The following is a 26,107-nucleotide window of genomic DNA, read 5'->3' on the forward strand; positions in this document are numbered from 1 at the left end:
GATTATAATAATTAAAACCAGAAACAAATCTTTTTTTTTTTTGCTTTTACCAGAAAACAACGTGTTATGTTTTTTTTATTAGAAAATAAAACCTACGAATTGAGAAGCTCATATGAGATGTGCAGTCTATAAATATCAACATCTCTCACATCCACACAAACAAGACGAAGAAGTAAAAGTTATCTCTCTCTCTCTCTCTCTTTTTCTCAGAACTAAAGAGTACAAAAGATGTCGTCACTCAACAGCTCTTCATCACCAACATCATCCTCATCGGACCAATCTGATGCAACTACTACTACTACAACAAGCAGCACCCACTTGTCTGAAAAGAACACAAGAAAGAGACGAAGAGATTCTTCTTCTTCAGCTTCTTCTTCATCTCCTAAGCATCCTGTGTACAGGGGCGTACGGATGAGAAGCTGGGGCAAATGGGTCTCCGAGATCAGACAACCTCGCAAGAAAACTCGTATCTGGCTCGGCACTTTCGCCACCGCTGACATGGCGGCGCGTGCTCACGACGTCGCTGCTCTCACCATCAAAGGCTCCTCCGCGGTCATAAATTTCCCTGAGCTTACTTCTCTCTTCCCTCGTCCGGTGTCTTCTTCTCCGCAGGATATTCAGGCAGCCGCCGCTGAAGCAGCCGCCATGGTGGTCGAAGGAAAAACATCAGAGACAGAGATAGAGACAGAGACAGAGACGTCCTCGGAAGCACCGCCGCGGCCGTCGGAGTCTTCCGAGGAGGAGAGGCTAGAGGAGATCGTGGAGTTGCCCAACATCGAAGAGGGGAGGTACGACGAAAGCGTGACGTCACGTGATGATCTGGCTTACTCTGAGCCGTTGGATTGTTGGGTGTATCCTCCGGTTATGGATTTTTACGAAGAAATCTCAGAGTTTAATTTCGTGGAGTTATGGAGCTTTCCTCCTCATACGGAACTGATTAATTAATCACTAATTACGTTAGTTAATTATATTGCTGTCATAGATAAATTAATAACCATTTGTTTTTTTCGTACGGGATAGGTCGATACGTAGTACTTGGCTAAGTTGTAACATAGGCTAAGGGCTTAGTGTTTATAGTAAACAATTATTGTAAAATATACCTATGTATATGTGTAATATATATCATACAATCATCGTTAGTTTGGAAATTTGTAACTATCCTCACGCAATGTTCTTGTAGCACTTGTGAATTAACAAAACCAAAATGTTATTTTACTCATTTCTTAACGTATAAATTCTTAAAAGAGTCAATGGTCATTCTTTGTTTCTTTCTCACCAGTCATTGACCCTCTTCTCTTCTCCAATGCTTACTCACGTGTTATAGATATTTTAAATATTTATAATATTGTGAAGAAAGAGTTCGAATCTAAAACTAACACAGATATTCATAAGTTCGGTATAAAAGTATTCTCCAATTTACAAGATTGAAAGATTATTATCTCTAGCATGTATAAGCAAGAAAATTATATCATAGTTAGGTAACTATGAGAGTTTAGGTTGGAAAATAAATTATAGTGATTAGTTAAATACGAGAGAATGCATTGAACACGCTAAAATTAATTCTGACGAGGTACACCGTCCGGTCTTTTTTTTACTTATAAAATATTTTGGCTTTTCTTTGGTATCGTATCACTCAATATAATTATAATGTTTGCAAAAAAACATGAACAAGCTCCTCTGCTATTAAAAATGTTTAGAATAACCAACGTAGAAGAATCACACAGTGGATAAAAAGCTCAATCCCTTATTCCGACCAACAGAACTATAACGGATAAAGTAGTTTTGTTTTGGTTTTTTCTTTGGGTCACGGGTTCCACCCATAGTAGAATAATATATTCATACTAAATTATTGTATTCGTTTGTTTTTATCAAACTAATGACACAATTGGCCAAAAGATAATATAAAACGAATAATTCAAACTAAAAAAAAGAGTAAAAAACGCACTTGATTTTCATAAAAGGTGGGATTACAGTTCAAATTCCATTTTCAAATATCTCTTTTATTTTAAATTTGTATATTATTATTAGTCTTCTTAAACAAGACTACAAAAATATATTTTTAATTATTTAGTAATTGAACGTGTTTATTTTTGGTTTAAATTTATAATTTAATTGAAAACGAGCAACCAGAGAAGAAGAGAAGAGTCAAATATTGCCGTTGTGGACCTCTTTTTGTTTTTGTCAATTTCTTTTGACGAATTCAATTTATGTTTTCTACCGTTGTATAAGAAGATTTACTATAACTTTGGCACCTAATAATATAAGAAAGACAAAGAACCCAAATGGAATCGTGTTGAAACTATTCACAGAGATTATTTTAATATGACAAAACTATTTGAATCATTATCTCGTGCTTACTTCTCGAAGTCCCTTTGATAAAATTGTAAATAAAATGAGATGGTTGGGTGGGAATCAATAGTAGAGACTAAGCCATTAAGGTGACCAATAAGGAGGTTAAGTAAAAAAATAATAAAAAGAATTAAAATTGGTAATACGTAAATATCATTTAGTTGTCAAATCTTGCAAGTCAAATGTTATCTGCCTTGTAATATAATCAAATAGTTTTATGTGTTTATCGACCAACCTATGGACTCTTGCTTGATTTTGATTTTCATCAACTTTGCTATTTCACCTAAAAAATATCCACAAAATCATACCATGTGCCATTTTTCAATGTCTCTCAGTTCCTTTCTAAAGTAATTAGGCCCATGCTTTACAAAACTTGTTCGTGACAGTATGTCAAACAATTAAAAGTTGACCATTCTTTCAATATGGATGGGGAATGGGAATTGTTTATTGAAGCTCAAAGAATTATCTAACCATACACTAAGATTACAGAGGAAATTTAAAATAAAAGATCAAGCTCATTGAAAGAGGTTTTGATAATGATGTTTGTTGTTTGCCACGATCTGTGTCTCTCTTTCATCTTATGAACTGTTTCTCGCGGTAGTCATGTCCAGTTTCATCACTTTCTCTTCAAGCTCAAGCCGTTTGATTTTCCTGAGTTCAAGGATGCTTGGTGGCATTGTTTTGATGGAGCCATAGAGCTCAACAAGAGTGAAGAATTCTTGTTTCGTAAGACTTTTCTTTTGAACCAGTTTCCCTACCACCTCGTCCATGAGCGTCCGGTTCCTTCCAAGAATCTGATGCATGCATTTTGTTATATTATATTAAACAGAACCTATATAAAAGGAGAATGCTGTAATACAGATTTAGTCGACTTAGAAGTCCTTTTTACCTCTTTAGCACGCTCGTAACACATGTTCAATATCCGCAATGCCTCCGTATCAATATCCTGAAAATCCAAGTATTCAAAGATGATATTTGTTTCTGAATTTTGAACCAAGTACTACAACTTAAGTTATGGCCTTACGTTAATTCGATCAGCTACCCAGAAGTTATTCAAGCCATGATGCTTATCAGAAAGACCACCGAGAACCAATGATCGAGCAGCTGACCTTGCGTTATCCGATGTTTCAGCCCATATCGTGCTTAACTGGAACAAATCATTAGCAAAGATTGGTAACTAAAAAACACTACTGGAGAAAAGTAAAATCACAGATCATATCTAGATGAAGTTTCTGATGCAGTTTCATCGCTAAAGGGGATCATATCTCTCACCTGATCTTCACCATACCATAGTTCATCTGCAGCTCGAGGTACTAACTGAACAGTGATATGATCCAAGATGGATTGTCGGCTGCATATAGTAGTCCATAAAAGTACTTAGATTAATGTTAAAGAAACCACAAGAAAGTGAAGCTGTATTACTAAAGCCACAAACCTAAGCATCCCTTCGTTAAATTTGATATGATCCATCTTCACCCGGACATAACCCAATTCTCTACCAGCTCTAGGGTTGATTGTCAGCTGGTCAAAGTCATCGAAATGTCACAGTGCGGCATAACAGAAAGTTAAAGCTTCAATGTAGTGAGGGGGATTTGGAATAGAGAGACTTTAGAAACTTACAAATTCTATATTCTTCATATCAGGAAAGTTCACTGCTACAACAGCCATAGCAGCTTCATTTATAGCTACTTGTCGCCATGTCTCGGAGCTTCTGTCTTTTCTATCTAACATTCCTCTTTCTTCTATTTGTGCAGCTTGAAGCAAATCATCTGTTGTTAACTGCATTAGAGTTACAGAGAATATATGATTTACTCGCTGGTATTAAAATAAACTTTTCAACTTATTATTAGAGCCTAAGCTGCTTCTCTAGCACAACGTCCAAGAGCTTAAATCCACTTCTCACACACCATATTACCATTGGTACACGATCCTAACATTCAAAACCAAACCCATCCAAAAGCAAAAGCAGATACAATTCGAACTAAAAATATTGATCTCACCTCTGTTCTTCCATCACGCATCATATTAATTGCTGCTATCTCAACGATATTGGCAAGCTCTGCTCCAACCATGCCATCTGTCATGCTAGCAACTGCCATATAGTCCAAATCTTCAGCCATTGGCTTCTTGCGAGCATGGACCTAAACAACAAAACCAAAACAACGATATAGCTTTGAACCGAAGGACAACACTCTACATAGCGGAAGAACTTTGTAAATTTACAAGTTTAAGAATACAAAAACACATACACCAAGTCATTACCTGCAAAATTTCCATCCGTCCAATAAGACCAGGTTTAGGGATAAATATTTTGCGGTCAAACCTTCCAGGCCTCACAAGCGCAGGATCTAGAATATCTGGTCTGTTTGTGGAAGCGATGGTAATGACCTCTCCCCTTCCTTCAAAACCATCTAAAGAAACAAGGAGCTGTACCAAACACAAAAAAACGAATAAAAGTTTCACCCTTAGAAAAACAAAAAAGACTATTACACGCAATCTAAAATATCTGGAACCTGATTAAGAGTGGCATCCCTTTCTTGTCCTCCAGAACCCTTTATTAAACCACGCTCCCTTCCAACAGCATCTAATTCATCAATGAAGACCACAGATGGAGCCTGCAGAGAGACCACCTTTATATTAGCATCTGGAAAAAGACTGAATCCTCACTATACAATGAGAATCATCAGAAAATCAACCCAGAGGTATTTCTTTACTATCTGATAAATGAAACTGAAGGTGAGATTTAAGTTCCACGACCAATACTTGTAAGCAAAGGTACAAGACTCACATTCTCTCTAGCTTCCTGATACAATGCTCTGACACGAGAAGCACCGACACCAACATATATTTCCACAAACTGAGACGCAGAGATAGAGAAAAAGTTCACTCCTGCTTCGCCAGCTACAGCTTTTGCCAGTAGAGTTTTACCCACCCCAGGAGGCCCGCATAAAAGAATACCACCTGAAGCAAAACACGAATGAAAGAGATGGTCAAACAGCAAAAGGATATATAAGTTTATACCAAATACTTATTGATATAAGGAAATACAGAATTTGTTGCAACATCGAACCTGGAATCTTGACACCTCTCCTGCGGTACATCTCTCCATGAGTAAAAAACTTAACGATTTCCTCGAGTTCAAGACGAATCTTCCCAAGCCCAGCAACATCAGTAAATTTCACATCCACACCCCTTTCCAGATACTCAGGTAGCCTCTTATTTGATGCTCTTCTCACACGTGCGCCTGATTTCATGAACTGCATTGCCATCTGTAAGTATGGATTTTTCTCACCTGTTCCTTCTTCACCCTCCTCATCCTCTTCCTCAATACCTTCCATCTCCCTCTCCAACTCCCTCATTTTCTTCCTCTCATCTGCTTCTGCCTTCTCGATCTTCAACCTATCTTCATAATCCTTCTTTTGCTTCCTATAGTTTAGCACCACCACACGATAGAATATATAAAAGAACACCAATCCAAGAGCAGTAGCCACATTAGGATCCTGAGCTAATTTTGCCCACATATCCGCCATATCTCGATAGTTTCTCCTCGCCTCACGCAAAGATTCCTCGTACTTCTTCTTCCTAACAGCTTTCCTTTTCTTCCTCTCCTGTTGTTTCTTCTGCGCCCTCATTTTCTTTTCCATCATCTCTCTTTCCTCATTCATCCTCTCAAGCTCCTCCTTCCTCTGCCTCTTGAAACCCTCCCTCATTTTCTTCAACTCAGCAGCACGTTTAGACTCCTTCTTTGGCTTAACCCATGTTAACATATAAGCAGGCACTCTCCACAAAAACCCTAAATAAGGAGACGGCACTGGAGGCCTCTTAACCGGAGGAGTATAAGCATTAACACACGCAACATCGATCCCTAACTCATCCCACTGTTCCCAAAACCTCTTATTACCATCCAAAGAAGGCAACACAGTCCTCAATACTCTAGAATCCTCTAAAACTACAAACACAGGCTCTGCCTTTTGCCGAAAAGTTAAAGTAGGAGGCTTTATCACATGCTTAAGCTTACCTTCAGCTTTTAAGCTCAAAATGTCAGTATAAGGTATACGATTCGAAACTACAGGAAGATCTTTAGACCAAGCTTTAAGCTGCTCAAGAGTTAAAGCCTCCTGAGGTTTCTTCTGAGTTCTCTTTCTCTCTGATACCTTCGCCGCCGCGAGTGACGGTTGCGCCAGTGAAGCGGAGATTACAGTGAGAGTAATGGGTATTGCGAGAAGATTGACTTGGGTTGATTTGGATTTCTCGTTCTCATCACCATCATCATGAACATCGTTCGTAGCTGAATTGGTTTGGCATGAAATTGAAGGGTAGTTTCTGGTGAATCTCTGACGGTTCTCCAGTGAAAGGAATTGAGAAGATGGTGACGAATGCAGAGGAAAACGACAAGCCATGATGTAAAAGATGAATTCAACTTAGAAGAAGTGAATTGCAATAAACCAAGCGAGTCGAGATAGATTGATTCGCCATTAAAACGTATAGAAGAGCTTCATTTCTCAGGCGAAGGGATGGGATAGAAGAAACAGAGAATACAGAAACAGTTCGGTCATTTAAAATGGCTTTTTTAAAGAAAGCCCAATAGGCCCATTTAGCTCATAAACTTTTTAAATCCAGTCGCGGAGAAAAGGCGTTCTCTAATCAAGACGCGGAAATTAGTTTGAATTATTTTGTCGTTTATAAGGAACTTGGTCAAACATAATTTCAAAACAACTTTGGAATTCGAAGTTTTTTAGCTGACATCGATTGAAACAAACAATTCCAAAAATCAATACATAACATAAATAATTTTTTTTTTTTCCTTCCAATAATTTTATTACTGAACCGAGTTTACAACAGAGTTTACAAACTGCCTTAGAAAAGTTGGACAAGTAAAATAGATTTCCCATAGTGAGGGATGTGAGATTGTTGTTTTTGCTAGAAGATCAGCACAAGCATTGCTTTCCCGGTGACGGAAGGAGAACTCCATTGAGATAAAATTTTGTCTCCAGCCGCGTATGGTGTCCAGAAATCTTCTGAGTCTTGGGTTGTGGCCATCGTCATTGAGCAGTCTTGTGATATTTATGTTGTCCCCTTCAAATATTATCGAACGGTATCCTAATCCCCAACATGATTGTATTGCCCATACTAAAGCAGAGCATTCCGATTCTTCTATAGTCGGACGTCCTTGAAATTTACCCATAGCACAGTGTAGTACTTGGCCATTTGAATCCCTGATTATCCAACCTAGTCCAGAGTCTCTGTCTCCTTCATGGTGTGATGCATCATAATTACATTTTACCCAGCCTGGTCGGAGTCTTGTCCATCCAGAGCGTCGCTGTCTGGTTCTCATCTGATCTGGTTTGTTGGTCGTTGTTTCGGTATAAGTAAGCCAATCTTTTATATCTGATAGCGCTTGGTTGATGAGAGTACCTCCACCGGTTAGCTTCTTATTAAAAACAAGATCATTTCGACCTTTCCATAAGCGCCATAAAAGCCAGAAAGGTTGATATCGAAATGTTGCATCAATGGTCTTATCTTTATATAGTGCAATAAGTGACAATAGCTTCTCTTCAACTGATTTGTTTGAATCACAAAGTTGGGAAATGGGAAAACCAGCCTTCTCCAGACTTGAGTTGCATAAGGGCATGAAAACAGCATATGGTCTGTCGTTTCCAGTATAGAACAGCACCTTGCACAATACGGATTTACCTTGATGTTTCGTTTAAGCAAATTCTCTCCCACTCCAATAGCTCTTGATGCCACTCGCCATAAAAAAATGTTTTAGCTTTGGTGTTATCTGCATCTGCCAGATTCCAGTGGCCAGTGCTGGTGAAGTTGACAAAGGTGGTTGTGGTCTCTCTGATTCCATCCTTGAGTTCATCGCCAACCAGTAGCCAGATTTAACTATATAAATGCCATCTTTGGTGTGGCTCCATAAGTAAGTATCTGGTGATGGTGTTGTAGGGAGGAAAAGTTTGTAAATCAAATATCGATCTTCAGGTAGGATCACTTCTTGGATTTTAGCTTCATCCCATTGCTGAGTCATCGGATTGATAATGTCTGAGACTAACAAGGTAGACTCGGACATTGGTAGTACCCGTGGAGGTTGAGCAGGTAATGTTGGCAACCAGGGATCAGATGCAAGATTCGTAGCAGAACCATCTCCTATGCTTGTTTGGATTCCTTTTTCCAATAGTTCCCGACCAAAAAGTAGCGAGCTCCATCCATATGAAGCTTTGTTTCTCTTTTTAGCGGTGATAAAACTTTCGTCTCTGAAATATCTCGCTTTTAGGAGTCTGAATAAAAGGCAGTGTGGTCTATTTATTAATCTCCACGCTTGATTAGCTAGTAGAGCTTGGTTAAACATGTGTAGATCCCGAAAGCCTAGACCACCATTCCTTTTAGGCACAACCATTTTCTTCCAAGCTACCCAGGAAACTTTACGTTTATCTTTTATAGTACCCCACCAAAACCGAGCCAGCATGCTATCTATTTCTGAACAAATCTCCATTGGAAGTTGAAAACAATGCATGGAGAAAACAGGCATCGCATAACCTACTGCTTTAATTAGAGTTTCTTTACCCGCTGCTGTCAAAAATGTCGTGTGCCAGCCCTCTGTCCTTTGCTGGACCTTGTCTTGAATATATTTAAACATCTCTATTTTCCTTCCATTGAATTGTTCTGGGAGACCAAGATATTTACCTCCCCCAGCCGTAGTAGGGATATGGAGAATGTGTTGCACTCGGTCTCTTGTATGTTGATAAACATTTGCACCGAAGGTGATTGCCGATTTGTCCAAGTTTATCATTTGACCAGACGCTTTCTCATAGACCTTGAAAATCTTGAGGAGGTTTGAACTGTTCTTATAATCAGCTTTGAGAAAAAATAAAGAATCGTCAGCAAATAACAGATGTGAAACTACTGGACCCGGTGTACTGATACGAATGCCTTGGATCTTTTTGTCATCTATGGCTTGTGTTATCAGGGAGCTTAGAACATCTGCACATAGGATATATAAGTAGGGAAATAGGGGATCCCCTTGCCGTATACCTCGTGAAGCAGTGAAACGACCATATGGGCTCCCATTAATAAGAACAGAGAAAGATACAGAACGTACACATGCCATAATCCAAGTGACCCAACGACCAGCAAAACCCTTCTTTATCAGAACTGCTTCTAAGAAATCCCAGCTAATACGGTCATATGCTTTGCTGATGTCTGTCTTAACAGCCATGTAAGAGTTTGTGCATCGTTTCCTTACACGTAAGGAATGCATTATCTCATGTGCAATGAGCACATTATCTGTTATTTGCCGGCCTGGTATAAAAGCTGCCTGGTGCTCTGAGACCACTGATGAGAGTATCGTCTTTAGTCTCATAACCAATATTTTGGAGATTATCTTATAAAGGACATTGCATAAACTGATTGGCCTGAAGTCCTTCATGGTGTTAGGATTTGTGCCCTTTGGAATCAAACACAGATTTGTATGATTTCATTCTTGTTGTATTTCCCCTGTTTCAAAAAACTTTTTCACCTCTGCAACAATAGCTGGTCCAACTATATCGTGATATCCCGTACCAAACGATCATTCATGTCATTAGTGACAACTTTGTCCAAGGATTGCAACGCATACTGCAGGTCCGTCTGACCAGGGCTCGAGAAAAGATCACTAAAATATCTTTGTGCTTCACAAGCTATATTCCGGTTGCCAAAGATATCAGCTCCATGATTATCCTTGATTGAGAACAGACGATTTCGAGCAATCCTATTTTTGACAGAGGCATGAAAAAAACTGGTATTGCGATCACCTTCATTCATCCATTGGCACCGACTCTTAAGGTGCCAATATGTTTCCTCATCTCGGTAAGCCATGAGTAAGTCACTTTGCAGTGATTGAATCTGTGACTTAGAGATGGTGATGTCCGTATGAGCAACATCTATTTCCTTTGTGAGTTCCTTGATGCGGATAGCTGAGTTAGTGTGATGTTGGCGCTTCCATAGAGATATATCACGTCTACATCCTTTGATTCTGTCCAAAACAGTAGGGTCGGTTCCAAGATCCCTCTTATTCCAAGATGAGCTAATTACAGCTGCGAATTCAGGTTGTTTGCAGAGCCTTGTATCAAACTGGAAGGGTTTGATACCTTTTTCAGGTGTACGGCTGATCTTAATAATTGCAGGTCTATGGTCAGATTCGATCATCTCTAAATATTCAACCTCTGAGGCTGGAAACAGAGCTCTCCACTCATCGTTAGCCATAGCACGATCTAGCCAGCTTTCTACATTGTAATGACGTCGTTTGCCTAACCACGTCATATTATTTCCTTTGTATGGAAGATCCTGAACTCTGCAGACGTGAACCATGTTTCGAAAGTCTGTAAGACTCCAACTTTCTCTTATTCGACCACCCCGTTTTTCATGTGGATGTAAGATTTCGTTGAAGTCACCACACATCAACCATGGACCATTACGGTTAAGGGCAATTCGTTGAAGACGTTCCCAAAGGATATAACATAAATAATTATGAAGAATACTTAGGTTCAATTATTGTAATGACGTAAAAAAACATCAGACAAGACGATGAAAGGAAAGTTACAAAAGGGTAAAAACAGTGACTATTGTTTCTAACGGTCGCGTGAGAGACGGAGAACGTCGAGAACGGAAGAAGCGGCGAGGAGGAGAAACGCGAACAATGAGAAGACGACGGAGAATGCGAGATGGTCACAGAAGAAACCGAGAGATTTGCAGAAGTTTGGAAGAGGCATGTGTCTGATTCCTGTTCTGTTCATATTCGTTACTCCTAGAGCCGCAGATCCTCCACTCACCATCGCGTATCCAAATATCTGATCTGCAACGAAGCAAAACCATGCTTGTGTTCTTGTCGGGATCACAGGAGATTTTCTCATCAGTCTTGTTCCACTTGTGATAAGTTGGAGCAACGAGTAAAGAACCGTCGCAGATGAAACCACCACTAGATATCTGTTTAAAGCATTCAAATAAATATGTCACACTTGTTCACTTACGTTTATGATTTACTATGAAATTGGAATTTGGCTTACATTAGAGAATCTGAGAGAGACCAAACGGCGTGGAGCTGAAACTCGAAACCGTAGAGAGTGGTCATGCTAGTCTCGCGTGCCGTCACCGTTAACGTCACAGCAACCGCCGATACAGCCATGCACATAGCTCTTAGCGCAACCATTGCCACGTCATTGCGTCTTCTGCCGTAAGTGGTGGCTGTGTGCACCACGTCGCGGATATCAAGCTTCTTTTCTTCAGTCACAACGGTCGACTTTTGTTTCTGCTCTGCTGCTTTCGCCATTTTGAGTTTGTAATATGTAATTAATTTACACGAGAGCCACGCCACGCCACAGACGGGATTTATAAGCTCAACATGATAGACACGTGGCTAGCTTTATAGTGAGAAGTTCAAAACACTTCCCGTGAGGCTTCTCAGGTGAGGTTTATGTAATCAGTGTTCGTTCTGCACGAGGAATGACCTCAGTCTGCTCAAATACAAACAACAATAAAACAGCTAGAAGAGAAGATTTTTTTATATATTTCATAATCAGATTTGTACCGAATTTTAGCTGTCGGTCAATACAAAGACAATTTTTGGAAAACACCTCTCACAATTTGAATTTTGATCACGCTCTAAATTTACCTACCCACTCTGCTCTCAAAAACTTCAAATAATCTTGTGTATAGATGAGCCACTAGGGAAATGACAACCAAAGAAGCTTTAAACACCGAACATCAAGTCGTAGACCTTTGCGACCATCGACCTCGATGGGGAGGCCATAGCACCACCGCTGGTTTGAGGGGAGAAAGCGCTACCGTTTTGCAAGTACTGAAGACGAGATGAGGGTCGAGCAGTGTCTCTGGTGGATAATGGTGGAGGTAGAGGCGTGAATCCTTGGTTGTTGAGTCTCTCGTTTAACGCTTGCTTCTGTATCGGGTCTACTGGCTTCACTCCTACGATTACCACTCCGTTTATCATCATCCCACCTTTGTTCAGCGCTTTATGTGCATCAGACCGGTTCTGCATCATATACACAGACTATTGTTCAGTTTCATTGTTTCCTTTATAAAGAAGATTTGATTAGATTATCATGTACGATGACTAGTCTAGAATAACTATGAATGCTTATCATCATGCATCAAACAGGTTTAAAGGGAAGAAGAGTAACCTGGTAAAGGATGTGCATCCAGTTGGCATTGCTTGGACCAGGAACATGTTTCAAGATCATACCACACTTTTCAAACTCCCGTAGTACCAAATTTGTATCACCTGGAGAAAATCTGAGAGCAGTTTTCATGATCAGTTCTTAAGATCGAAAAGATAGGAGACAAACACAAGACAAGGCACTTATGATCTATATAAAGAGTCAGAATCTACAATGCCCAAAAATAAAATCACAATCAAAAGCTGATATTTGAGCATCATTAGCATAATTTAAGTACTTGGTAAACCTAGAATTTCATAGACACATGATGGTTGACAAATGAAGAGGTAAACACAGCAATTATTAGGAACATTTCTCTAAGATCGAAAACATGGGGGACATACACCAGACAAGGCACTTAATAACACTACTAAGTGCCAGTTACTAACCATGTAACTCGAATTTCAGAGACACAAGAATGTTGGCAAACAAGAACATTTGCAACACCAAAGTAATACTACAGAGAAACAGAGGTAAGAGCACTAGAGCTAAAACGGCCTTACCCGTAGACAGTGACCCACTCTTCCTCATCAAGGTTTCCAGTAGGTATGATCTGCCTCTGAACCTCTGGCCTAGCAACTTCTCTTGGCGGCGGAAGAGTAACCAATGCACCAGGCTGAACCACACCTTCTACAGGAGATCCCTTCCCTTTATCATCCTGCTCCATACTACTACTACCTGCCTTTGACTGCGACCACCAACTCGGACTCCCACTCTGTTGTGCATTCAGTAGAGAAAAAGACGGGCTTGCTTCCAACTTCCCTTTACCAGGAGTTACAATATTTTTCCCAGAACTCTGGAAAGGCGTTCTCTTGTCAGATTTCGCATCTGGAGACGCTGAGTAGTCTGCAATACCTGACTCAGGAGAGAAATCAGACCGGTCATCCAAAGTATACATTGGAGGTGGTGGAAGATCTGATCCTCCGAAATTCTCACGCCATAGTGCAGATACAGCAGCTGCTTGTCCCGGGCTTGAGAATTTCCCTCTCCGTGCTGAAACAGGAGAAGCTAAATCTTGAAAAAGCAGAGACTGCCTCCCTGATTTTGGAGTCCTGTGAGCTGTAGTACTCATATTTATCTCCCTGCAAAGACAACAATCGATTAGTTTTGAGCACAATTACATTAAAAAAAAAGCTAATCAACATCAATTAAGCTACTCTAATCAGCTCGGCAAGATCAAGATTTCATAGTTGAAGCAAAACCCTCGTTTCGAAATTGACGAATCTTGGGATTGAAATTACTAATCACTGGATTTCAAACTCGAATCGTTAAATCAAAGAAGAAGGCAGTAAGATTCACGCCAATAATCGAAAGACAAGAGCAAATACACTATCTAATGGATCAATAGAGAGAGATAGAGCAAACCTGAGGATGCAGATGATGATTGGTGTTCCTATTCCCTGAAGAAAAAGCTCAGCTTCGAGCTTATGGGCGCGGAGGGAAGACAATGATGAAACCCTAGAACCAAAAGATTCTAAAATCGCTAAATTCAAGCGCCTTACTGTAAGTGACGAAATTAGCCTCGCGTTTGCAGGATAGCGCCGTGTTCTATGAACTAGACGTGGGCCTATCCGAAAGTTTTCGGCCCATAGGTTTTTTTCTTCAACATAGAAAATTGAATGGCACTTGGGATAGAGCCTAGAGGGTTAATGTCATTAATCATCCATAATGATGTCAAATTAAAATAGTTGTAAGCTTGTAAGTTGTAATAAGTTTTTTCATGTCATTAATAAATATGCAGTATGAGGATTTAAATCGATAACATAAACACAAATCTCTAGCATTGTTAGCATCCTAATATAATAAACACAAATCTCTAGCATAGTTAGCAACCTTAAAATTCTTATATCATGAATGCATCTTACCCTTGACTTAATTGTTTTTTTTTGGCAGCATATCCTTGACTTAATTAAAGAGAGGTTCTGAGATTGCTTTCATAGATTTTTTTTTCCTAAAGAAAAAGGAGAAGCTAAATCGTTAAGCCAGAAATACATCGTAGTTTAAAAGATGAAAACAAAAAATTCCCACTTTATTCCAACGGTTTATAAAATATAATTGCGTCGTTAGTTCGGTACAAATTGTCTTTGTGTGAAAATTTTACTAATTTGGGGCTCTCAAATCTTTCTTTTTTCTTTTTTCAAATCTTACTTCACTTAGTGTGTCTTCTACCCTTCATTTTCGAATTTCTTTATTTCCATTTCTGCAAAGTTCAAATCTATACTAAAACGCGATTTATTTCTTAAAACGCCAAACGTGGTCTTGTGGTGTGGTGTCCGCCAAAAAGCAGAAGGGGCACTCTGGGTCACACAACTCAGAAAAACACGCACACGCTCATCGCGTGAGAAAGGTCAAAAGCTTTTGAAATAACTTTAGCGGCGCGCGATTTGCTAGACGAGGAGACATTTACATTTACACAGCCTCCGAGGAGGAAGAGACACATCGATTGTCTCGTCGTCTCATCAGAAAAAATGGAGAATCTACTGGCGAATTGTGTCGAGAAGAACCTTAGCCAGTTTATGTTCACAAATGCCATCTTCTTCTGCGAACGTCTCCTCGCTGAATTCCCCTCTGAGGTAGGTATCCCAATTTCGAAATCGTATAGCTTCGATCACATCACATTGTTGTTTCAATTTCTCTTCCGGTCTGATCCGATCTACCTAGCTCTGACCCAGAGTAGACATTTCTCGATTTAGACGGTGTCGAATTCTGGGGGTTTTTTTTTTCCGATGCAGTTGGAATCGAGAGGGTCTGATTTATGAGTTCTTCAATTTGACTGAACTGTTTTATTATCTCCGGCTTAATTTTGTGAATTTTTGTTCTTCGTTTTCTCAGTTATGTATTCGTATCTCGAATTCTAGGTTTATGTTTCAGTAGAGATATTAGCCAATTTGAGATTTGTTCTTTAGTTATTTCTTGTTCTGTGATTCTGGTGAGCAACTAGTTTTCATTATGCAGGTGAACTTGCAATTGTTAGCTAGGTGTTATTTGAGTAACAGTCAAGCTTATAGTGCTTATTATATCCTCAAAGGTATTTGCATTCTTCTAACTTTGACCATTTCATGAATTGATTTGTTTACATATGTTTTGAAACACTAAACTTGTGTTTTTTACATTGTGAAAATTGAAGGTTCGAAAACGCCTCAGTCACGGTACTTATTTGCATTCTCATGCTTTAAGTTGGATCTTCTTGGAGAGGCTGAAACCGCATTGTTGCCTAGTGAAGATTATGTTGATGAAGTATATGGCATTGCTTTTTTTTTTTCACTTGATTTTCCAAACTAAATTTTGAGAAACCTCTGTTGAATTTTCAGTGGCAAGGATGTTACTGTCTTTTTTTGGGGAGTGAAAATTGGCGATTGCTGACTAGTGACTACTGCTTTTTTTTTAACATGCAGGTTCCTGGTGGTGCAGCTGGGCATTATCTTCTTGGTCTTGTATATAGGTAACGGCTTTTTTGCTTTGCAAGTTCTATATAAGATATTGTTGGCTCTCTTATGTAGTACTTCTCTGTCTTTTGTATACTGATTCTGTAACAAGCTTACTAATTTACTGCATCTTTTACTGCAATGGAACAACTTTCCTATGCTGCAGTTCATCTTTAGTCTAAGTATGCTTCAGAATCCAAATGCCAAAGAGAGAAAAACAACAATATTGGCAGTCTATATGGATTTTTTGTAACCCTCAATATGTTCCATTTGTTAAGGCTGATAGTATTAGCTTCTGACGTCTGTTACTCTCTGGTTCATGCTTCCAGATATGCTGGGAGGAAGAACAGCTCAATAGAACAGTTTAGGATGGCATTGTCATTTGATCCATTGTGTTGGGAAGCATATAGAGAACTTTGTAGTTTAGGTAAGTGAAAGCTCTGTATGAGTTATGTATTTATCAGTTTATGTTTTGGTTATTCTATCTGGAAATCTGGGGAAACAGATTTATTTCTTTGCAATGGCGTTCTGTGATTACCTTTTCAGGTGCCGCTGAAGAAGCCTCAACGGTTTTCGGAAATAGTGCTTTCCAGCGTCTTCAGGAAACTTTTGTCACGCAAAGAATAAACTTCTCAGAAGGAGCAAACATAGACCAGCTTACAGATTCTGATAAGGCCTCAAGAGATACAAGTTTATGGCGAACAGAACATGTTCCAGGAGAGAACCAACAAGATCCGAAAATTAGGCAGCTTGGAGCAGATATTCCGCCAGATACTGACAGGCAACTTAATACAAATGGATGGGACTTGAACACACCTTCTCCGGTGATTTCACAGGTGATATAATTAAGTCGAGCTAGATTGAGAACGTATTAGTTTCTGTTTCTAGCTTAATATCCTGAGTTGTTGAATGTCTGTAATCTGCTTCATGACCTATTCCTTTCATAAGGTAATGAAAAGTTTCTAAGAAGCGTCCTTATCTCTAATTATCTATATTGTTTAGGTATTGGATGCTCCACCACCTCTGCTTCATAAGAATATGCTTCGTTCAGCAGTGGAAGGATCTTTGATGTCTGTACATGGAGGGCGCCGAATAAAATTTAGTGAAGAAATGTCAGCAGAGGTTTTATATCTGCAATGAGTTCTAAGTGCTTTCAATCCTTGTTTTCTTTGCATAAGCGTCTTCTCATTAGTGCATATGCGAAAAGTGATCATCTAGCATTGCAAATATCTTAACATAGAGCTTCGCCACCTTGTTTCTATCTTCTAGCTCTATGGCTGGACCATCAAAAGCTACTTGATTTATTGGTCTTCTTTTACTTTCCCTATCTTGAAGGCTACAGAAGGGTCTGGCCGTCGCCGTAGTGCTAGAATAGCAGCAAGGAAAAAGATTCCTATGTCGCAGTCATTTGGTAAAGATTCCTATCGGTTACATCTTTCACCTTCCGAGTCAAACTGTGTACCTTCTCCTTCCTCGATGATTGAAAAATGCCGAATCCAAAGCAGCAAGGAAGGTAACGTTTTCCTCTTATATTTTTTTATGTTTTCCCAACCGAGCCACAGAGCATCAACTGGTTATAATTTTTGAATTCTTTTGAGGAAAAAGTTAGATCTCTAGTTAGAATAAATGATGCAAAAGTATTTAGGTAGCTTAAGTATTTTATATGACAAATTGACAATAAGACTTGACCATGTGTCCGGCGGTTCCTGATACCGTTCTTCTTAAATGATTTAGCGACAACGTCAGGCCAGTCTATAAGTGACATTGGAAGCTCTGTTGATGATGAGGAAAATAAAAATCCTAGTGAATCTTCCCCTGATAGTTCCAGCCTCATTTCTGGAATCTCGGAAGTGCTAAACCTTCTGAAGATTCTTGGAAATGGCCACAGGCATTTACTTATGTACAATTGTCAGGTACTTTATTAAGACAATGTGCGTATGGGTTCATATTCTTCAACTTGAATACTCTGCCTAATAGTTAAACTATCGATGTCGAATCCAAAATAACAAAATTTGATACTACTGCAGGAAGCTTTGTTGGTATATCAAAAGCTATCTCTGAAACAATACAATACACACTGGGTTCTCGTGCAGGTGATAATATGAGTAGCTTTTCTGATCGCTGTTTTATTGGACATTTAAGCCAGCTTAAATGATCATATTAGTTAATTGACCCTTTTCTATTTTCCTTTCGTTCGCGCTGAAATTAAAAAATGAGAAACGTTTTGACACAGGTTGGAAAAGCATATTTTGAGCTACAAGACTACTTCAACGCTGACTCAACCTTTACTCTTGCTCATCAAAAGTATCCTTATGCTTTGGAAGGAATGGATACGTACTCCACGGTTCTTTATGTGAGATGTTATCAATATTTACAAATCTTCCTGCTATATACCATGAACTAACCCTTGAACATGATGTTGACTGTGAAAACTACCTGTTGCGATGTCAGCATTCAATGTTATTGTTTTACTTTTAGTGATTTCGTGTCTTTGTTTTTGAAGCACCTGAAAGAAGAGATGAGGTTGGGCTATCTGGCTCAGGAGCTGATTTCAGTTGACCGCCTATCTCCAGAATCCTGGTATCATTCTTATAATCAACCACATGTGTCTGTGTTAAGACTTTAATACCTACAGGCTTTAACCACAAACCGTAGATAGAAACCAGTTTTTAGCATAAGATCATCTCAAAATCTGAAACTGCATAGTTTTTCTTTGCTTGGATTTTTTTTCTGTAATGACTGTGGTAGCAATGTGAATTGCAGGTGTGCTGTTGGGAACTGCTACAGTTTGCGTAAGGACCATGATTCTGCTCTCAAAATGTTTCAGAGAGCTATCCAACTGAATGAAAGATTCACATATGCGCACACCCTTTGTGGTCACGAGTACAATTCTTTTCTATGTGTCTCTCTGTGTGTCTTACTCTGCATATAACCATGCATGTACAGTAATAACATACGGTCTCACCTTGGCTTCACAGGTTTGCTGCATTGGAAGATTTTGAGGGTGCAGAGAGATGCTACCGGAGGGCACTGAGCATAGATACAAGACACTATAATGCTTGGTACGGTCTAGGAATGACCTACCTTCATCTGGAGAAATTTGAGTTTGCGCAGCACCAATTTCAACTGGCTCTAAAAATAAATCCAAGATCTTCAATCATCATGTGTTACTATGGAATTGCTTTGCATGAGTCAAAGGTTGGTACATGATATACGCTCTTCCCCATCAAGTCTTACTTATATCATATACTACTCTTGATGACTATGTGATGTTCAGATTTATCTGTGAAACTAAGCTTGGCAGAAAGATAATAGTTCAGAGATAATCTATTAAGGTTGAGATAATATTTTGCAGAAGAACGATGAGGCGTTGAATATGATGGAGAAGGCTAGACTCACTGATGCGAAGAATCCGCTCCCAAAGTATTACAAGGCTAACATATTAGCCAGCCTCGGTGATTATCACAAAGCCCAGAAAGTTTTAGAAGAGCTCAAAGAATGTGCTCCTCAAGAGAGCAGTGTCCATGCGTTGCTTGGCAATATATACAAACAACTAAAGCTATATGACAAAGCTGTGTTACATTTCGGCACTGCTTTGGATTTGAACCCTTCTCCATCTGATGCTGTCAAGATAAAGGTTAAGAGTCCTTCACCTTTTTTTGCTTCACAAGCATCAATCATTGTCACATTTTGGCTTTAGGAGAATAATGGATTATTAATCAAATTGTTATAATGTTTTTCAAGATAAATCCTTTGTAAATTTTCAAGTTTTTGGTTTGATAGAATTATCTTCGCTGTGCCTACAGGCTTACATGGAGAGGCTGGTAATACCAGACGAGTTGGCAATGGAAGAGAATTTGTAGATTCATTGTGCAGGTAAATGTATACATACACCCGTATAACCCAAAGCCATCTATAATTTTTCTCATCTTGTGATAGGATTAATCCTAATACCAAACTTTGCAAATTTCACTAACTGATTAAATATTTTAGGGGTTAACTACAGAAATTTGTATAGAGTTGGGTTGAAATTTGCATTTCTTTATTAGAACATCTTTATCAATAAAACTTATTTTTTTTCTTCCTCTGCCTATATTTGTGGCACTCATTGCACCAATGGTAACTATCTGGTGAAGAATTTAAACTTTTAAGACAAAGGCCCCGAATGGTAGTCCGTTTCGCGTGCGATTACGATTCAAGTGCGGGTGCGATGTGATTTGGGAGTGATGCGATTAGGTAAAATTGTGAATGGAAGTCCAATTCGGGTGTGATGCGGTTATATCATATTTTTGAATGGTAGAGCGATTGGGATACAACTTGAGTGTGATTAGAAAACAAAATTACTAAATTAACCTTTAATTATATTATCTTCTATTTTCAGTTTCCTTTGACATTAATTTAATTTATAATATATGAATATTACTAATATATAAACATTTTTTGAATTAGATTTATACATTAATGATATATGTAACTAACTTTCATTCTAAAATAAAATTATAAGTAGATAAAGTGATAAACTAATATAATTCTGAACAAACTGTCTTTACAACAAAAAGAGATTTTAAAATTCAAAAAAATTGTAGAAGGAATGAAACACAATTCTCAAAAGAGTTTGTCCACAGCTATTGCCTTGAGGACATCAACTGCAGATCATGACGATATTCTTAATCAGACACAATCAATACCCAACAGAGCCATAAAATGGTTCACACTACTGTACAGATAAAAACTAAGAACATCTAATTCAGCTCGTTCAATCACAATCATAAGAGAACAATCTCTAGATAAAAATAGTTAGGATACTCACATCCGACTCTCTCAGCATCAACCATACGGAGATCAACAGGAATCTCAAAAGTGAACTATGTAGAAGCATGAATCTCTTTGCTGTTGTCACTCATCTATAAACAGGGTAAACATACAAAAGTAGATTGCTAGAGAATAGGTTCTAAGGTTAATGGCTCATTATATTTTCTACAAAAATGTATAAGGTTAAACTTAAACTTACCTTGAAACGAGTTTTTTTTGCCCGTCATTCTCTCTAGGTATTCTATCTTCTTTATCTCGTCCGGAAATGTCATGAAGATTTGTCGTCTCTGTTCATTTTTTTCAAGAAACACATGGGCAGCCCAATACAACTCACCTTGTTTGTTAAGAAATACCATCTGTTCAAGCACCTTAACACATGCAGCAGAACTGTACGTATAAAAGCTCTCTCTACCTCCCATAAAAAATCTTCCCTGGTCCTCAATAAGATCTAAGACTCGATCCCACTGATTTTCTTTGGACTGCTTTCTAGATGATTTAGGTTGTTTGGATCTTACCCTCTTACCATTGTTATGAGGTTGTTCAGAATTTTGAGCTTCGGGAGAGTTGTTAAGCTCAATATCTTCAACAGAATTTGCTTCAAAAGGCAAATGACTTGCTCCATCATGGTGTTGCCAACCATCATCACCAACTGAAATTGTCTCCTCAGAAAAAAGTTGTTCAATAAGTGGAATATCTCTTATGGGATAGTTACGAAGAGTTTTCGCTTCAGGTTTTTCCTACAATGGAGAGAGACAAACAGAAACATTAGTCTAAAATAGATTATACAAATGAGTTTACTTTAGTTAATAGAATGTACCTTGATTAAATTTTCCCACCAAGAAAAAGGCATTTCGATTGCTCCAGTTTGTTCACAGAATCTCAGTTCAGATGAATCAGGTATAACCCGCTTGTATGATTCATGTTGTCTTTTAACGGTGTCTAGACGATTCCTGAACTTGTCATATTTCCAGTCTAACCCAAACCTTTTAAAAAACTCAGCCCTAAGGTTCATCCTACCAATTTCTGTTAAGCATTTACTTTGCCAATTCCCTTTCCTTTTCTCTTCTACACAGATTTCCAAGTGCCCACGAGCCAAATTAGGCGGCCACTTAAATCTTTTGCTATCAGTAGTTGGATCATCTGTAGATTGTTCCGATCTATGTTGCTTTGTCATTCTCTTAGCTTCTACAACTTATGAAAACAACATTATTAGAATCAAAAGACACAAATTTTGAAGCTTTAGACATAATTAGAATCAAGAGAAACAAATTTTGAATCATGATACTGTAGAATAGGTCCACAATATAATGTTAAAACCAATACCCAACATTAAAAAGAAGTAAAGAATTTATTTAGATATTTAGTCGAACACATGGTATGCAATATATATCAAATTTAACCTACTCAATCAAAACCTTATAAATCCATTACCACTAAAAATTGTTAATGAATGTCAATGTCAGTTACTACAATTTTATGATCAAAGACCCTTTAAACTCAAATTTTTGAATTGGTGAGAAAAGTAAACATACCGATTAGAGCATGAACGCATCAAAAACACGACAACAATGATGAAGAGGCGCTGATGATGGTGACAGAAGACGGTGGTGGCTAAATCGCCGGCGATGATGGTGTTGAAGATCCGACAACGATGATTTAGAAAAAAATGTTTCGTCAAATATGTATTAGAGTCTTTGTAATTCTTCCCTTGAATAAGGGTAAAATTGTAAATCATATATTAAATGAGACCTTGCCGCACCACAATCGCAGCTCGAGAGTGTGATTCGACGCCTTTTATATTTTTACTAAACTCATCACGGTCTTCACACACCTGAATCATGTCACAGTTGAGCTGGAGCCGTACCGGACTTCCATTCAACCTCAAAGTAGAAAGTTAAGTATACATATAAAAATAAAAGGTTTAGCCACAGTGGCTAGCATTCCTTTTCAAAAATAAAAAGTTGTAGTTGTAAAGGCGTAGTATATACCATCATAGTAGAAGGCCAAGTCATCTTATAAAAACACCCCCACTAGTTAAAATTTGTATGTATGCCAATTTATTTTATATTGAAAAGCACGACCTAATATCCATATATAGATGGCTATAATACATAGTGCAATCTAAAGTACAATTAAAGTTGATAAAAGAATTCAAATTTTCTTCTTCTTTTTCCATTATTTTGGTTATTAAACCCCTAAAGCTAATTAACTACATAAATAAAATGTTTGCGTAGTGTTCCACGTTTAAGTACTTCTTTTGTAGAGAAAAAGTCTACCTCTTTCTCTTTTCTTTATAAATCCCACACACATTGATCCTTAGTCCATAAGCAAATACCAAAGCCAAAAAAAAAAAAACAATAATCTTATTCTCTCTCTCTCTCTATCATTCTAAAGATGGAGAAGAATATACCAATAAGCAAGAAGCTATGGAACATCGTACGTTTTGTCATGTACATCTTACACAAAGGCATTTCTAAGCAAAAGCTCCTCGCTGACTTTAACGCCACTCTCAAGCGCGGTAAGAATCTCATGTTCCACAACCATCGCCGCGTCCCAGCAGCCTCATCCGTCACGTCGTCCCAGCCACGGAAAGAATACGAGTTTAGCTGCAGCGACACTCCTAACTACTCATTCCCCTTTAACATTGCCGCTTTCAAGAAGAAGAGTCACCACAACAGCCTCTTCTCTTGTGGTCATGCGCCACCTACCCTCGACGACGACACTTCGGCCTCCAGAGCCGTCCTTGAGCTGCTGAACGGCGTGGGAGATCATGACCAGCAGGGAAGTAACACGCCCGGGGCTTTGTCCGTTGAGGTCTTGACGGCTCTATCTCCTTACTTGCCAGGTTTTGGACGGAGTAGTCCGTCAGTGAGGCCTTTACGGGTAACGGACTCACCGTTTCCGCTACGGGAAGATGGTGACGTGACTAACGGACATGTTGACAAAGCAGCGGATGCGTTTATAAAGAAGTTTTACAAGAACTTGAATCAGCAGAAGAAGATGATTGAGTTCTCACCTAATTAAAATTTTCTCTTTTTGGTCGATTTAGTTCCGAACTTGTAATAATATTCTTGGTTGGAGGGTGGGGATTATTTTCTCATTTCTTGATAAATTTAGATCATCATGATGAATAAAATTCTATTCGGGTGACCATTTTCTACATTCATTTAGAAAATGTAATTGATTGTTAAAGAGTATTTTCTTTGAGTATATGGAAAAAATGCAGTTGCTGAGAAAAAATATAGTACATTCTATAGTTAAAGAAATTGAAAGAAAAAACAAATTGTGTTATGAATACAGAGTTTAGGGATAAAGCTCTTGTATATTCTTATTGATTAAACTCGAGGTTACAAGCATATATATAGTACATTACAAGGCCAAAATTAAGGTGTTGCCGAGAAGGCCATTGGCCGATGGGCCGATGGACCGATAGTACATGGGCCGAAGGGCCAAGGACATAAGGACGGTATATGGGCCGGTCTGTACGAAGTCCACTAAGTGTTTCACAACACTCCCCCTTGGACGAGACGACCGTGCCTATGTTGGATGGGATCGACACAATGTGCTTAGGGGATGCTGCCTCATTAAAACCTTACCAGGAAAACCCAATGGGACAAAACCTTGGTGAAGGAAAAAGAGTACAACACACATTGCTCCCCCTGTTCCAAACATCACTCCAAGTCCCTAAGCCTCCGCATTCCAATCTGATGCGCGAGCTTCCTGAACATTGTAGTCGGTAGCCATTTGGTGAAGAGATCGGCGGAGTTGTCGCATGACTGTACTTGCACCACTTGAACTTCTCCGGCCTTTTGTAGTTCATGTGTGAAGAAGAACTTCGACAGTATGTGCTTCGTCCGATCTCCCTTGATGTAACCTTCCTTGAGCTGTGCAATGCAGGCCGTATTGTCCTCATAGATTGCGGTTGCTTCCTTGCTGTCCTCCAATCCACTATCCGTCCGAATATGCTGTGTCATGGACCGCAACCAAACACACTCACGTCTGGCTTCATGTATGGCTAGGATCTCCGCGTGATTTGACGATGTGGCCACAAGAGTTTGTTTCATGGAACGCCAAGAGATCGCCGTACCACCGTGCGTAAACACATAACCTGTTTGTGACTTACCATTATGTGGATCGGATAGATAATCTACATCAGCAAAACCAACTAAACCATCTTTGTTATGGTTAGTATAAAATAAACCAAAATCTGCCGTTCCTTGCAGGTAACGCAGGACGTGTTTAACACCATTCCAGTGCCTTATAGTCGGACAAGAACTATATCTTGCTAGGAGGTTCATGGCAAAACATATGTCTGGTCTAGTGTGGCTAGCCAAGAACATTAACGCTCCTATAGCACTGAGGTAAGGCATTTCAGGTCCAAGAACTTCTTCATTGGCCTTCTTTGGACCAAATGGATCTTTATCCAAGTCTAAGCTTCTAACAACCATTGGGCTAGTCAATGGGTGAGCTTGGTCCATTTTAAACCTCTTGAGTACTTTTTCTGTATATGCCTTTTGATGCACAAGGATTCCATTATTTCTGTACTCAAGTTGCAATCCCAAACAGAATCTTGTCTTGCCTAGGTCTTTCATCTCAAATTCTTTCTTGAGGTATTCTACTGTTTGGGCGATTTCCCCAGAGGTATCAAGGATGTTTAAATCATCCACATATACTGCTATTATTACAAATCCTTTGTTTGCAAACTTCTTTATAAATATACATGGACTGATTGGGTCGTTCTTATAGCCTTTCTTTGCCAAATAATCACTTAGGCGATTATACCACATTCGACCACTCTGTTTCAGTCCATAAAGCGATTTTTCTAGCCTTATGCAGTACTGTTCTCGAGAACCATTCTTTGCTTTAAGTTCAATACTCTCTGGTAATCTCATATAGATTTCATTATCCAGTGGACCGTATAAGTACGCAGTTACAACATCCATTAACCGCAAATCAAGTTTTTCTCTGATGGCCAAACTTATTAGGTACCGAAATGTTGTTGCATCCATCACAGGAGAGTATGTCTCCTCATAATCTATGCCAGGTCTTTGAGAGAATCCTTGTGCTACAAGTCGTGCTTTGTATCTCACGATTTCATTCTTCTCATTTCTCTTTCTTACAAAGACCCACTTATGTCCAACTGGTTTAATTTCAGGTGTTATCCTTAAGATCGGACCAAACACACTTCTCTTCTTTAAAGAGTTTAACTCCACATCAATAGCTTCTTTCCATTTAAGCCAATCTTTGCTTTGAGTGCACTCTAATATGGATGTGGGTTCTAGATCCTCATTTATGTCAAGTGCTACCTTG

The 26,107-nt window shown here is 38.9% G+C and overlaps 7 protein-coding genes across 10 annotated transcripts; 3 read left to right on the plus strand and 4 right to left on the minus strand.

Annotated features, from left to right (window-relative positions):
* The first annotated feature begins 118 nt into the window (after positions 1-118).
* LOC104765465 (ethylene-responsive transcription factor ERF036-like) lies at positions 119-1,148 on the plus strand. The gene has a single exon (XM_010489180.3). The coding sequence runs from the start codon at positions 229-231 to the stop codon at positions 943-945; it is 717 nt and encodes a 238-aa protein (XP_010487482.1). The 5' UTR covers positions 119-228; the 3' UTR covers positions 946-1,148.
* Positions 1,149-2,666: 1,518 nt separating this feature from the next.
* On the minus strand, positions 2,667-6,952 carry LOC104765466 (putative inactive ATP-dependent zinc metalloprotease FTSHI 2, chloroplastic). The gene is made up of 11 exons (XM_010489181.2): positions 5,420-6,952; positions 5,138-5,310; positions 4,863-4,964; positions 4,612-4,776; positions 4,350-4,490; positions 3,970-4,128; positions 3,785-3,870; positions 3,622-3,700; positions 3,374-3,496; positions 3,239-3,295; positions 2,667-3,143 (listed from the first exon to the last, which is right to left on the minus strand). The coding sequence occupies exons 1-11, from the start codon at positions 6,747-6,749 to the stop codon at positions 2,928-2,930; spliced, it is 2,631 nt and encodes an 876-aa protein (XP_010487483.1). The 5' UTR covers positions 6,750-6,952; the 3' UTR covers positions 2,667-2,927.
* Positions 6,953-7,168: 216 nt separating this feature from the next.
* LOC147920286 (uncharacterized) lies at positions 7,169-10,698 on the minus strand. The gene is made up of 3 exons (XM_087500997.1): positions 9,913-10,698; positions 8,102-9,796; positions 7,169-8,023 (listed from the first exon to the last, which is right to left on the minus strand). Exons 1-3 carry the CDS (start codon positions 10,696-10,698, stop codon positions 7,169-7,171), a joined length of 3,336 nt encoding a protein of 1,111 aa, XP_087357123.1.
* Positions 10,699-10,855: 157 nt separating this feature from the next.
* Positions 10,856-11,771, minus strand: LOC104765467 (CASP-like protein 3A1). Its single transcript, XM_087502945.1, has 2 exons — positions 11,394-11,771; positions 10,856-11,313 (listed from the first exon to the last, which is right to left on the minus strand). The coding sequence occupies exons 1-2, from the start codon at positions 11,654-11,656 to the stop codon at positions 10,959-10,961; spliced, it is 618 nt and encodes a 205-aa protein (XP_087359071.1). The 5' UTR covers positions 11,657-11,771; the 3' UTR covers positions 10,856-10,958.
* A 99-nt stretch (positions 11,772-11,870) lies between these two features.
* Positions 11,871-14,078, minus strand: LOC104765468 (nuclear pore complex protein NUP35). Its single transcript, XM_010489183.2, has 4 exons — positions 13,926-14,078; positions 13,064-13,642; positions 12,525-12,636; positions 11,871-12,376 (listed from the first exon to the last, which is right to left on the minus strand). Exons 2-4 carry the CDS (start codon positions 13,630-13,632, stop codon positions 12,077-12,079), a joined length of 981 nt encoding a protein of 326 aa, XP_010487485.2. The 5' UTR covers positions 13,633-13,642; positions 13,926-14,078; the 3' UTR covers positions 11,871-12,076.
* Positions 14,079-14,699: 621 nt separating this feature from the next.
* On the plus strand, positions 14,700-20,413 carry LOC104765469 (cell division cycle protein 27 homolog A). Of its 4 annotated transcripts, none has more exons than XR_015591675.1 (17): positions 14,728-15,133; positions 15,516-15,588; positions 15,688-15,797; positions 15,956-16,002; positions 16,315-16,412; positions 16,532-16,821; positions 16,988-17,107; positions 17,321-17,498; positions 17,720-17,916; positions 18,013-18,078; positions 18,219-18,338; positions 18,489-18,565; positions 18,749-18,868; positions 18,964-19,183; positions 19,341-19,622; positions 19,792-19,861; positions 20,122-20,413. XR_015591675.1 is itself a non-coding variant. In XM_087503217.1 (17 exons), exons 1-16 carry the CDS (start codon positions 15,029-15,031, stop codon positions 19,846-19,848), a joined length of 2,142 nt encoding a protein of 713 aa, XP_087359343.1. In that variant the 5' UTR covers positions 14,823-15,028; the 3' UTR covers positions 19,849-19,861; positions 20,122-20,413. The 4 variants fall into 4 exon arrangements, 2 of the variants coding, with proteins under 2 accessions (XP_087359342.1, XP_087359343.1); XM_087503217.1 differs by having other exon boundaries at positions 14,823-15,133; positions 17,720-17,898; XM_087503216.1 differs by lacking the exon at positions 20,122-20,413 and having other exon boundaries at positions 14,700-15,133; positions 17,720-17,898; positions 19,792-20,066.
* Positions 20,414-23,110: 2,697 nt separating this feature from the next.
* Positions 23,111-23,950, plus strand: LOC104765470 (uncharacterized). The gene has a single exon (XM_010489187.3). It carries the CDS (start codon positions 23,192-23,194, stop codon positions 23,819-23,821), a length of 630 nt encoding a protein of 209 aa, XP_010487489.1. The 5' UTR covers positions 23,111-23,191; the 3' UTR covers positions 23,822-23,950.
* The last annotated feature ends 2,157 nt before the right edge of the window (positions 23,951-26,107 follow it).

The sequence above is a fragment of the Camelina sativa genome, chromosome 19 (assembly GCF_030686135.1).
Source record: "Camelina sativa cultivar CO46 ecotype springtype chromosome 19, ASM3068613v1".
Lineage (NCBI taxonomy): Eukaryota > Viridiplantae > Streptophyta > Magnoliopsida > Brassicales > Brassicaceae > Camelina > Camelina sativa.

Excerpts from the sequence above, each read along its gene's own strand:
- LOC104765465 (XM_010489180.3), top strand. The coding sequence starts at position 229 with ATGTCGTCACTCAACAGCTCTTCATCACCAACATCATCCTCATCGGAC.
- LOC104765466 (XM_010489181.2), bottom strand. The coding sequence starts at position 6,749 with ATGGCTTGTCGTTTTCCTCTGCATTCGTCACCATCTTCTCAATTCCTT. Across the intron at positions 4,129-4,349 it reads TGCGTGATGGAAGAACAGAG|TTAACAACAGATGATTTGCT; the intron begins GTGAGATCAATA and ends ACTCTAATGCAG. Across the intron at positions 3,497-3,621 it reads TATGGTATGGTGAAGATCAG|TTAAGCACGATATGGGCTGA; the intron begins GTGAGAGATATG and ends GATTTGTTCCAG.
- LOC147920286 (XM_087500997.1), bottom strand. The coding sequence starts at position 10,698 with ATGGTTCACGTCTGCAGAGTTCAGGATCTTCCATACAAAGGAAATAAT. Across the intron at positions 9,797-9,912 it reads ATGACATGAATGATCGTTTG|GGCACAAATCCTAACACCAT; the intron begins GTACGGGATATC and ends TTGATTCCAAAG. Across the intron at positions 8,024-8,101 it reads AGCTAAAACATTTTTTTATG|GTGCTGTTCTATACTGGAAA; the intron begins GCGAGTGGCATC and ends GTATTGTGCAAG.
- LOC104765467 (XM_087502945.1), bottom strand. The coding sequence starts at position 11,656 with ATGGCGAAAGCAGCAGAGCAGAAACAAAAGTCGACCGTTGTGACTGAA. Across the intron at positions 11,314-11,393 it reads TCTCTCTCAGATTCTCTAAT|ATATCTAGTGGTGGTTTCAT; the intron begins GTAAGCCAAATT and ends TGCTTTAAACAG.
- LOC104765468 (XM_010489183.2), bottom strand. The coding sequence starts at position 13,632 with ATGAGTACTACAGCTCACAGGACTCCAAAATCAGGGAGGCAGTCTCTG. Across the intron at positions 12,637-13,063 it reads GAGTGGGTCACTGTCTACGG|ATTTTCTCCAGGTGATACAA; the intron begins GTAAGGCCGTTT and ends AACTGCTCTCAG. Across the intron at positions 12,377-12,524 it reads GGATGCACATCCTTTACCAG|AACCGGTCTGATGCACATAA; the intron begins GTTACTCTTCTT and ends TATATGATGCAG.
- LOC104765469 (XM_087503216.1), top strand. The coding sequence starts at position 15,029 with ATGGAGAATCTACTGGCGAATTGTGTCGAGAAGAACCTTAGCCAGTTT. Across the intron at positions 17,499-17,719 it reads AATCCAAAGCAGCAAGGAAG|CGACAACGTCAGGCCAGTCT; the intron begins GTAACGTTTTCC and ends TAAATGATTTAG. Across the intron at positions 18,079-18,218 it reads CACACTGGGTTCTCGTGCAG|GTTGGAAAAGCATATTTTGA; the intron begins GTGATAATATGA and ends GTTTTGACACAG.
- LOC104765470 (XM_010489187.3), top strand. The coding sequence starts at position 23,192 with ATGGAGAAGAATATACCAATAAGCAAGAAGCTATGGAACATCGTACGT.